The sequence below is a fragment of the Chiroxiphia lanceolata genome, chromosome 2 (genome assembly GCF_009829145.1).
Source record: "Chiroxiphia lanceolata isolate bChiLan1 chromosome 2, bChiLan1.pri, whole genome shotgun sequence".
NCBI lineage: Eukaryota > Metazoa > Chordata > Aves > Passeriformes > Pipridae > Chiroxiphia > Chiroxiphia lanceolata.
This window is the reverse complement of record NC_045638.1, coordinates 60,440,983-60,453,614: the sequence shown is the minus strand read 5'-3', so window position 1 is coordinate 60,453,614 and position 12,632 is coordinate 60,440,983. Positions and strand designations below refer to the sequence as shown.

At 41.4% G+C, this 12,632-nt stretch overlaps 1 protein-coding gene across 2 annotated transcripts in view; it reads right to left on the bottom strand.

The window, feature by feature from the left end:
• Positions 1-8,654, bottom strand: part of VWA8 (von Willebrand factor A domain containing 8) — a 181,580-nt gene extending 172,926 nt beyond the window's left edge. For both annotated transcript variants that reach the window (XM_032677885.1, XM_032677884.1), the window contains exon 1: positions 8,495-8,654. In XM_032677885.1, the coding sequence (XP_032533776.1) occupies positions 8,495-8,639 (145 nt within the window). In that variant the 5' untranslated portion in view covers positions 8,640-8,654. The remainder of the gene's footprint in view (positions 1-8,494) is intronic.
• Positions 8,655-12,632: the final 3,978 nt, after the last annotated feature.

Here is a 12,632-nt window from a genome sequence, read left to right as displayed (position 1 = left end):
AACAGACATCTCATTCCAGACAGGCTCTTTCCAGTGTTTCACCAGCTGGCAAGGAACTGATAACAGTCTTCTTAGTAAAATGGTGGTGTTAAATCAGCAAGACTCATAATTTGAGAGCACGTATCCCACATTATTCGACTATGTGGTAAATTATGGAATAGCCTATATACTTCAATCCATCTCACAAGCTACTACCACACTACTGCGGACAAGGGCTATACACACAGGAGTTTGTGATGGAGACTTTGTAGCCTGTATAAGGCTTGCTTAGGCAAGCAGTGGAGATATGCTCCTGCTTTCTTGTTTCCCACCCAGAAAACAGTAATCTTAGATACCACAGTCTTTGGGGAAAACAGTGAGAGACAGTGCCCAAGGTACACAAAGAGGTATGGCTACCGAAACAAGACAAGCATTAAATAAGCCAGAACCCAAAAGATAAAGGGGACATCTCATTCACGGGGCAGACAAAATACAGAGAAAGCAGGTCTTTTAAGAGCCCATGCAACATGGGTCAGAAATTAGCAGCACATAAAGATCACGACTCAATAACAGGACTCTGAAGAGACTCTGTGAAAAAAAGCAGATATGAAAACAGCCTCAATACATGCAATGAGCTCTTTCTCCTGCATCCGGAATAGAAAGGTGTGAATTGCATCTCTGGCAATATGGAAATTCAAACATGCACAGTAACTGCAGTGCACTGAACCTGATGTTCTCTTCTTTAGACCTACACTTTAAGACAGGAACAATATCAATATCCATATCTGCTTTTTACAGTAACTGAGAAGGAAGGGCTCTTCAGGTGTGCAGGCCTATTTTTTCTACTCAGTCCACTGTGGCCTAGGCTACTGAATAGAAAGGCAGCATCTCTAGCTCCAAGCCCCTGAGATGCAGAGGAGGCAGCCAGAGGCTGGAAAAGCACTTTGGAAGGGCACCCCTGCATGAACAACACCCTGTGCTTTTACTCTCCCCTCGCATCTCCTACTCACTGTTCTCAATATGGAATAGTAGACTTGATGGACCTTTGTTCTGACGCACTGTGGATGATTTTATTTTAGAATCTCAGAAAGAAGGCTTCTCGAACATGCAGTCTTACTGTGCACTTGGCATGTTTGACTGGTCTTCTATTTGAAAGCTAGTAATTATCACACCAACTATCCCTCTTCTCCTCTCCACCTCCCACAAGACTATTCCCTAATCCTACTATTCATTCCTATATGCTGAAAAGACACTGCTGTTTAAATTATTTACAACAAGACTGGTAATATCTGAAGATAAACAGGTTGCATCTCAACTACAAAGTAGAAAAAAGTTTTATTCTACTCACCATTTTTCTGGTAAAATAACACATTAAGAAAAAAGGAAATTAATACATCTGAAAAGGCCATTTTTAAATAAATGCTACTGCAAAAAACCCCACCCTGAACAGATCTGTACATGTATTTAGTTTTTTAAGTGACAACACAAATAGTTCCAGTCTTATGTGTAAACTATATTTATATTATGAGGGTTTTTAGAAGACACTACAATGAAGCTTCAGGAACATTATGTTTTTAGGTCACTGAATTTATTGCCTTTTGGCCTCTTTAGTCCTGAAAATATGTGAGGTTAATGGACTCTAACAATCATCTTGGTATATTACACATTCACTTGTACACAGAGTATCCATCTGGTTTCAAAAGTCAACAACAGCAAGAGCACATTAAAACTGTGAAGGTGCTAAGCTCTGCTAATATGAATTTCTGTGTGGGAAAATCACACCTGTTAAAGGAAAGTCTGAAATCTGTATTATATTCAAATGTATATTTCCAGGTCTTCAGTTCATTCTAAAGTGAAGGAAAGGAGGAAAAAAACCCTATGCTTTTAATTGATATTTATCCAGCATATTTCCATGAAGAAACAGAAAAGATAGTCCACCCTCACTTGTTCTTGAAGAGCCAACTCATTTCTTTCATTTCATAGCAGCTCTTATTGGCTATCTTTATGGCTGCAAATATTATACAGTCACTGAGCAACACTGTCACCTATTCTGCATCACATATCAGTACGGGCAACCTCCCAAACACAAGGAGGGAGGGACAGAAACCTATTCCCTGCACTCACTAGGTTTGTTCCTCGACCACCGCTGCTTTCACATATAGATGAGGTGAAGCTCAGCTGCTGCCAACAGGACACTGCAGACTGACAGCTGCTGCTGTCAAAATAGATGAATGTTTACACAAAAAAACCTATCTCCAATCTAACAAAAGAAATCCACTCCAGTTGCCCTTTTTTATGACCTCAAGTCTTTTCCTCTAAGAAACCAAAATAATTACTTCAAACATAAAATTTGAATACTACTCTATTTCTACTCAACATTCTTGTTAGACCTCCTCTTTTTTTAATTTTTAGTTTTGAAGTTAACGCTGGAGTTTTCAATTGTCTGTTTCAGGCTAATGATTGTCTTTACTAATCAAAATCCAAAGCATCATTAAACCAAAATATTGGTATTTACTCCAGGAAGTGAATCTTTTCCTTCATTTTTCTGCATTAGTAGAAAATCAACAACATGAGCATGGAATCTTATCTGACATCCAGTCATGTAGAAAGCTCACAATCCTTACTTAGCAGAGAGCTTTTTTTTGTTTGGGCCAATAGCATACCTTGAAGGTAGGGAAGTCTGATAGTGCTCAATTACAAAAGTGTGATGATGTGAAAAGTCGGTCTTAAATGTTTAACAGCATGATGATCTCCCATAGACTTGGTATACAAATTTCGGAATATCTCTTCATAATACACTTATCACGTGAAAGAAGTGCTAAGATGTCCATTTCATCAATTACCAAAACACCTCAGAAATACTGGTGATCTTCTCCAACCCCCTGCTCAACATCATTTAACCTCCAAGACAAGATCTGATGAGCTGTGGCTCTGTCTGACTGAATCTCAAAAACCTTCAAGGACAGATGTTCCACAGCCATTCTAGCCAACCTCTTCCCCTGCTGTACTATTCCCCTAACAAAAAGGTTTGTCCCACTGTCCAGTTCAAGCCTCCCAGACCCTAGTTTGTGATGACTGCCTTTTGATATATTATCTGCTGCTATAGAGTTAGACTTAATCATTTTTGTAATTATAATTGTTAAGTTGCCAACAGATTTCTCCTCTGTTAGGCCTGTTGCAAAACAAACAAACCCACATCCTTCAGCTTCTCCTCAGCGTGAGGTGCTCTAGGTCCCTCACAATTTTGGTAACTCTCCAGTGGACTCCATCAGTTTCTCATTATCTTCTAAAATAATGGAACCTGCAATTGGACTCAGCATTCCAGGCAGAGCCCCACCAGTGCTAGAGATGAACTCTCCCTTTGCTATTGCCCATGCTTCTAATGTAGTCCAGTCTATGATTCACCTTAATTGCTATGAGGTGTTGGCTCATACTCAACTACAATATGTTCAATTACAATACACTGCAACCCCACAGCCTTTTCACCAAAGTTGCTACTCAGCCAGTCCCTCCCCTGTGGCACATAGCAAAACTTTAGTCCAGAGGAAGAACTTCATACTTCCTTTTCAACTTTCACAGATTAAACCCATGACACAGTTCTCAAGCTTATCAGAGTCCTTCCAGACTTAACATCTGCACTCTGACAAGAGGGTAGGGATTTTGTCCCTACACACCAAATTGTGCTTTTACACTTCCGTGGTCTGTCCTTATTTGGACTTTTGTATGCTCCCTTTTTGTACTGTAGTTCATTGAGAAGTTCCCTGCTTGGCCAAGCAGGCCTCTTGCTGCTGTGGAGTGGTTCATTCCTGAGCCATCTTTAAGTTTTCTTTAAAAATCTTCAAGCTCTCCTGTGCAGTTTTCCTCTTTGTGGTTGTTACACAAAGGATTCTACCTACCAATTTCCTGAGTAAGTGAAAACCTGCGGTCCATAAATCAAAGGATCCTAACTCTGCTGCTTACCTTCCCAGCCTTCCTCCAGATCTGCAACTCAACCACGTTCTGGTCACTGAAATCCAGCCTCCCACCTATGACCAAACTGGTCACAATTCTTTCCTACTTGAAAGAAGCACATGAAGTGAAGAGTTAACCCTGACCAGCGTCTCTGGCATCTGTGTTACAAAATTTCCACCAATTTCCACAGCTCACAAAGTACCAAGAGTGCATACACAATGCCACATTGCTCTCCTAGCTGACCTCTGCATGGCTGAAATCCCCCATGAGCATGAAAGCCCGAGTGGGAGGTTTCTGATAGCTGTCTGTATAAAGCCATATCAACTAGCTACTCTCAGTCACAGGGTAACAGATGCCTACCCCATCGCCAGCGTTCCCTTTCAAATCTTCTATAGCCAGTGCTACTTATGTGAAGAATTAGCTCAGAGTGTTTTAAAACTGTATGAAGATTCCTGAAGTACAGTTTACTCGGTGCAAAAAAAACCCAGACTATCAATGTATTCTAAACAGAGCTTAGGTAACAAATACATTAGTATAATTTCAACAGTGTATTTAAACTAAAAAGAATCTACAACTGAAAATCAACATGATCGTTTTTAAAACTTCCCATTTACAGAAAAGCTCCCCAAAACTGACAAAACAGCTTTTAAATTCACTGTGGCATCTCTTACTACCCTGAGTTCCTGAGTTTGCCAAGCGAGTACAACTTCAATTTTATGCATTAAAATGGGCAGGACTTGTAGAACACACCAGTATGTATCAGGTCTGTAACAGTTGTTTAACAGGAAAAATTAAATTTTGAACAACTATTAAATAATAAAACTCAGAAACAATATACTAACATCCACTCATGGAACAACAGTGAAACCCTACCAAAGACTATACAACTTACCTGCCTGACAGCTCATCCGTTTGTTCCAGCTATATCTGCATATCTAATAAAATACACTATTTTTCTACCACCAGTCTCTTCTCTCTTAAATGTTAGAATAATTTGAACCTAAGTCGGCATAAATCTGCCAACTTTCAGACAACTTTGAAAATTCCCATCTCCATTTGCTGCCTTCTCAGTTGCGCTGACGCAACAGCTGTTCATAAGGCCTCACCGTAAATCAAATCCCTGGAATCGTTTCAGTCACCACAATGCAGCCCCCATACAACTCCCTGTACAACTACGGAGGCAACGAACAATTACAGGAATGTTATGAGAGGCAAGAAAGAATGAAGTTTCTTAAATAAGTTTTGCCAGTGAAAAAAAATATTGCCAGAACCACACTCCCAGCTGCCAACATGTGAACTTCAACAAAGATAATGACACAGGTAAAGCTGGAAAAGGAGATGTGCTGGAAAGCACTTACACCCACCATCCACCAGTTCCTTAGTCTTTACACAGTGACAGAACCAGAAAAAAAACCCACACACGGTCCAATTCATCATCTTCTTTCAGATTATCTATCAATTTTTACCACAGTCACTTAGATTCAGTACATCAATGATTAACATTTTAGGATTCTGAAGTCTGACACAGTTTTTAGAAGTGACTGTGTTATACTCAGCAGTTACTCCCACACGTATTACTGAGATCTTTTGGGTTTTAAGCACAGGTTTGACTATGAACTGCAATTGACCAGGTTTTGGAAAGCACAGGAAGAGAACCTGAACAGGCAGAGCTGCAGAAAACAGTAAATGTACCTACTATATATATACTATACAGTATAAGTTACTTACTGTACATTGAGCAGCAAAGCATATGAGAGACCTTCCTTTGCCTCTACTAGTTGACTGGCAATGATTTTTATTTTTCCAGCTCTTCAGTTTACATCAAATTCAGCATTTGTTCCCACAAACCCCTTAAAGCACCTCTGAATCTGTGTATTCTGTCAGGATTTTTTTAAATATTCATATTACGTATAGATTAAAATAATTAAATAATAATGAACTGAGTTATGTACAACTTCACTTTGTTAAGCTCATACTGCATTTAAAATAATTCATCAGAAGTAACTCTGCAGTCTTGATTCTTTTCAATCTTTTAGAAGGAAACATGAAACCTGCATTAGAACTGATTTTGGCAGTCAGCCTTCTACAACATTTGCTACTATAAATTGTTTCCCTCATTAAATAAGTTGTGCAAACCCAAACTCTTCCTAAATATTCCCATTACCCTTTAGTCACGAAGTCTCTTTCACTTTGAAACTTCTCTAAAGCTTTACCATTAGACAGGTCTAGCAATTCCTCCATGGCCCCCACTGAACCAGCAAGCTACATTCACTTTTCAGACAGCGCCGAAAAGGCTAAGCATGGCTTCTTCACATATAGCAGGAGAAAATTCGGCAACAGTTTCTCTCCTAGACTTAAAAGGTACCAGGACAGATAGTAAATCCAATTTGGGAGGGATGCCAGATCCAAGTTACTGGGTACACAACAATTTGCTGTTGACTCTTTAACAGCTTCCAGCCTTTTCAGAAACATTTTGTTTATTTGTGGAAGAGACATGCAACCTCAACACTGCTTACAATAAGACTTTTAATTACAGCAGCTGCATGGAAAGTGCAAAAACATATGGTAGAAAAAATTTCAGATCACCTCTTTGCAACTTCAGTGTCCTCATAAGAATGCTAGGGTCTGCAAGAGGACATGCAAACATTTTAAAAATTAATTAAAAAAAGAAAGAACACAAAACAAGAAAAAAAAACAGTATTTTTACCATCAGGGTCCCAAATACACAGAAACACAGGAAGCACTATAAAGAATGAGATGTCTAAGGTGTTGGGGGGCAAATATCCCTAATATTATCTCTTAGCCTGCCTTTAATAAGCTACAAGGTTGTCTAGAGCTTTGAGACTTAAATCTTTTACCAAAACTCTTACCATCATTGATTGTAACTGGGAGTACTCCTACTATTCATATACATATAAAGTGTATTCATGAATATTGCTCAGTTAAACTCAATTACATGCCATAGCACATTTAAAATTATGAAGTATTTTCAGTAATGTCGCATTTGTTACTTTTCATGTTGCTAAATTTCTTGTTCTTAAGGTTACTCATCCCAACAAAGGGCTGAAAAGTGCTGAGCAACCTTCTTCAGGTGCTTGTTTCATTCATTGTTAACTTATTCCCTTTCACTTGTTTGATGCTAAATAATCCTGTTTTTTAGTCCTTTTCACAATTAAAATATTTTCTATTCAAAAATTCTTGAAGGAATTTTATGGTTATCTATTCCTCAAAGACTTTCCTCTTGAGTAACTTTTGAGAAACTAAGCAAAGAAATTAACAGGTCAACTAATAAACATTAAAAAATAATAAAATTAAGAGATATGGGATTAAAGGGGTGTAATTAAAAGTGTTAGCAAGTACTCCACCATCAGAATCACTTGCTGTCATTCTATCTCTCTAATTTACAGCTACTCATCACTCGCTCTGTATTTAGGAGCTTTGTTGCTTTTGGCATTCATCCTAAAAAGTGTCAGCTACCACAGGCACGGGTCACCCTTTCCAAACACCACTTCTACTCTGCACAGGCCTGTCACCTGTCTCAAAGGTCACCAAAGGATATACCAGGGCAGTTCAGGTCATCATTCATGGCATCTGCAAGCTCAAGGTCAGCGCTCTATTTCATTACCATACCCTGCAGGCACGCTCTGACACGCACCAGCCTCGGTAGCCCCTGACACAAACACTGAGGCTTTGCCTCAGCGCAGGGACGAAGCCACGCGATGCAGAGACAGAAAGTATGGTAAGATGTAACATGCTCTACAGAGAAGAGCTGTTATCATAGGTACAGGCTGCGGGGCTGTTCCTTGCTTCACTGTGGATGAAACACTGGGACGAGACACTGACGAGCCACATTAAGCATCCCTGCAAGCCTGTGACTGAACTCTGCCATTTACACTCATGCCACAGAATCAACCAGGTTGGAAAAGACCTCTGAGATCAAGTCCAACCTATGGCTGAACACCACCACGTCAACCAGACCATGGCGCTGAATGTCACGTCCAGTCTTTTCTTAAACACCTGCAGGGACGGTGACTCCACCACCTCCCTGGGTAGCCCACTCCAATATCTAATCACCCTTTCTGTGAAGAAATTCTTCCCTATGTCCAACTTAAACCTCCCCTGGCGCAGCTTGAGGCAATGCCCTCTTGTGCTGTCACTTGCTGGTCAGGAGAAGAGACCGACCCCCATTTGGCTAAAACCTCCTTTCAGGCAGCTGTAGAGAGCGATAAGGTCACCCCTGAACCTCCTTCTCTCTAGGCTCAACACCACGAGCTCCCTCAGCCGCTCCTCACAGGACTTGTGCTCCAGACCCTTCACCAGCTCGGCCGCCCCTCTCCGGACCCGCCACACTCACGAGCTGCGGCACAGGGGCGGCAGCGCAGGCCGGACAAACCCGAGTCCACGGGGCGGTACCTCCTGCCGGCCTCCCCCGAGCCTGGCTGCGAGCAGAGCGCGGCTGCCCGAGACCCCGCGGCGGTGCCAGCGCTGGGCGCTGTGGCCGGGGCAGGAGCAGCGGGGGAAGCTGCGGGGGCCGGACCAGGGGGGGCCCGGGGTGGTTGGTTACCTGAGCTATGCAGCGCCCTGACCTCGGGGCGGCTGCACCGCGCCGCGGCCGCGCCGCCGCCCAGCACCTGCCGTAGGAGCAGGCGGACTCTGCGCGCAGCGGGACCCCCGGGCCCGCCGCCCAGGCACAGCACCCGAGACTGCATGGAGACCGCGGGCAGGCACGGACAGCCGCGGGCACACGGACCGCCGCCGCGGCCCGGCCGAGCCCGGGGAACGGAAAGCGCCGCCGCACAAAGTCCCGCCGGAAACCAGTGCCGGGCGGGCACGGGCCGGTCCTGCTGCGCTGCCGGGGCGTGGGATAGCGGGGATACCGGCAGGGACTCCCGCGGCCCCGGCTGCGCCCCAGCGGTGCGGGGACCCGGCCAGAGAGGGCGGCGATGGCCCGAGACCCCGGTGTGTTCAGTCGGGAGGGCTGGGGCGTCAGCTACGCGGACGGCTCGTTTTCTTTCTATAAGAGACGCTGAATTCCATGGGTGGAAACAGTTAAAACAGCCTGGAAAGCGAGGCGTGGGCAGCGGTGGCTGAGGTAGATGCGTGCGCCAAAGGTATTTCCTACCTCTGATTTCTTACATCCCGCTGCGCTCATAGGCCCTTGTGCCCCAGTGCCGCCCCTCACCTCTGCTCTCGGTATTCAGTCCTTTTGAACTTCCAGAGGAATTTGAACCAGCTCACTCCGGAGTGACTTTTGGCACATGCATGGCGTAGATGTGAGGTTTTTGTGAAGGGTGCTGTTACAAAAATAGATTTCAAAACTCACTTGTTTCAGCCAAAGGTAGTGCTCTTGGATCTATGTAAAAGCTCGGTAGTAAATTTTAGAATAATTTGTGAAAGGCTGAAGCTTTCACGATAAAGAGCTATGCCTAGTATCAAGAAAAATCCAATTGCGACTTGAATCTCAGCACCAGTAAAAGGATGATGAGAGAGCATTAGAGAGATAGAAGCCAGAGTCAAGCCACTGTCTTTATCGCCTGTACTTCAGTTTTCAGATATCTCAATGTCCATGTGGCTGTGAGAATTTTGCTCCAGTAAATCTCCCATTTGTGTTTTCAGCATTGAACAGTTATCCCAAAGGGTAGTCATTACAGTGCAATTTAAGCATCTGTTTAAACATAGACAACTTAGACTTCTAAGCCCCCGTAAGATATTATGAATGTTGATCTAGACCTACATGCATTTCTGCAGCTCAGTGTCAGGTGCTTTAAACACTTATGAGAGGTGAAATCTCACAATTTTCAGAATTTCTTGTTGGCTAGAGTATTAGTTGAGTATAATTTCTATTCTAAGTACCTAATATAGGTCTATGAACCTGCGTTCTTGGTCTAAGGCAGGATAAACTAAATTAAAACATCCTTTTATGGATATTACCCTAATTTCTTGTAAGCTGAAGATTGCAAATGCTGGAGGCTAAAGGTAGGCTAAGTAACAAGAAGGTCTGCTGGAACATAGTAAAACGCCAGTGAGGCAAAATAACAATGGAATAATTTATGAATGTATCTTAGCACTCTGGGATATTAAATTAGAAAACTACATTGATATTCTCTGTCATATCTATACAAAAATTAATAAACAGTAATAATCACTTGCTTATCTGTTGCTATTTAAAACTATCACCTGAATGCTAAATAGGTTTTATGCTATGCTGAAAATAATGAAGCATTTCAAAGCCTAGCCATGATACATTCATGGTAATCTCCCACTGTGAACATCCTTTTGCCTCTGTGTGTGTGTGTGTATATATACACCTGTCAAGCAAAATGCTTTAAATTTCAGCCCTTTCTGAGTCATTTGTCTATAAAATTTTTTGCTTTTTAGAACATTGCCTTAAAATTCTGAATTAATCAACTTTTCCAAAACTTCAAATTCAGCCTTGACTTCATCCTCCAACTTTCCACTCGCAGCAACAGAAAACTATATTTACTGATTTTCAAACTGTTTCTGTGAAACATATAATGGAAACATTGTTATCTCTGTGCATAATTATGGGTAGGCTAGTTTTGTTGCATGTATACGTGTATGCACGTGTACACAAACAGTTGTACAACTTGAATGTTGCCTTGGTTTTAGGCCATACCGTCAGACCTGTCACCACTCAAGATTTAATACAATAGTGTGAATGTATAGAATCTACCTTTTTTGTGTATATACATGTGAAGTTTTATCTGACTATACAATATTACATTATTGCTTGAACATGGCATCTGCTTCGTTTGCTAATCATATATGCTTTACATATCTGGTGCTTGCTCAATCCTCTCTATGGAAAGCATGATTCCGTCAGTGGTTCAGTGCTGTCATGAAGTGGAAGGATTTAGCAGTCTGCATCTGCTGTGTTTGTGAAGGCTTTCGCAGATCAGTTACAGCATTGGTAACAAACAGCGATTTCGTATTTTCATTCCCTGGCTTAACAGCACTCTTATTTGGAACGTCAAGTTTCTTAACAAAAATACTTTTCCTTTGATTAAACAGAAAAGAACTTACTCTGAAAAGTGAGAGCTCTAAAAGAATCCCTCTGAGTTGACAGTTTCCAGACTCTTCTCTCTAGTAGCTGTCAACTACTTTGCTGTGTAGCTCTAGCTGCAAGACTAAATTAGACACAGGTGCAGACTGTAAAGAACAATGCATCATCTCTGCCTAGTTGTATTCAGTTCTCCTACACAAGAACAGAGAAGACTGCTGAGATGAAATCCTGGCTTCATCTTTGTAGGAAATCTCCCGCTAAATGCAGTGAGGCCTGAATTTTACCCAAAATGGTCTGGCTGAACTACAGTAATAGGAGTAAGTCAGTCTTCATTTACTGTTAAATCTTGGTCTAGAGGCTAGGTCTAACATTAATCTCCTTTGAAGATATGTCCAGAGAATGTGAAGAGACAAAAAAGAAGTCTCTCAGAATTCATACCATTCCCTAGTGGTGTGGGTTCCATCTGGCAATACTAACAGAGAAAGTCAAGCCATTGAGGCAGGCCTTGCTGACGAATACTTTTCCTGAGATCAAGAGGTTACTTTTGGGGGTTTTTGTTTGGTTTGTTTGTTTGTTTGTTTTTGTGAGGCGAAATTAGTTTCTTTGGTTTAAAACTTAATAGTTGTTTTCCCAAATTATCTGTAGCCACTGATGTCTTGCTTTAGATACTAGATGTAGAGAGAGTCTGGCTTGTTTTCTTCTGTTGTGTGTGACTTCTGAACAAATATAAGTACTTATTTCCGTGGAGCCACTCTAATTCACTATAATGAGCCTTTGTAATACCAGAAGGTGCTTCTCTTGTATGAAATTGATTGGGAACAATATAAATCAAATAAAAATGGAAATGCACAGCTGTTCCTTTGTTGACCTGAATCCTAAATTTGTCCCCTAGTTTAATCCAAGTTGATATTAAAAAAATGAATTCACCAATAAGATACCAAGGTTCTAATGTCTTATCTCGTGGTTCTTGCTAAACTGACTTTCATTCATAATGTCTCTCTTTATATCTAATGATTATTAGAATATCTACCTCTTCCCTTTGCACTACTATAAACCAGCAAGAGTTACTGCTAGATTTTGTTCTACAAATGGCATTTATAATAGATTTTCCACCCCAGAATGTATAATTACTGCCTTTTTAGTTAAGGATTGAAAGGTCTTTGCTCTCTGTTTGTATGACACTTCCTTCTAGAAATTAACTCCATTACCTTTCTTCTGTTCAGACCCCTCCGCCTCTGTGTTCTTCTGTGCTGTTTGCACTGTTAGGCTGAACTAAAACAGCAAGTAAGGATGAAGTAATTATTGATTTTTGTGAGAAATAATGACATTGAGGTAAGGAAGGTTGTGTAATCTGATTGCATAGATGAAGGTTGACCTAACAGCCTCTAGCTACTTGGAAATACATTTCTTGAAGATCATTATTGCAGCCATAAAACCTGTATTTTTATTATTTTTTCTCAGAGAATATAAAAGGTAAGAGAAACAAGTACTCTGCTGAGTGGTGCTTCACATTCACATTTGAATATGTGTTACAGTATAAATGCTCAGAGAGTATAAGGCCGTTAAGTGATGGCATCTGCAATTTCTTATGGCAAACTCCATCTGTTTTCAGTAGTTTGTAACTCTGCCATTCTTTAATGATTTGGGCAGAAATTTCTTATGCTGAATTTCTGCCGCA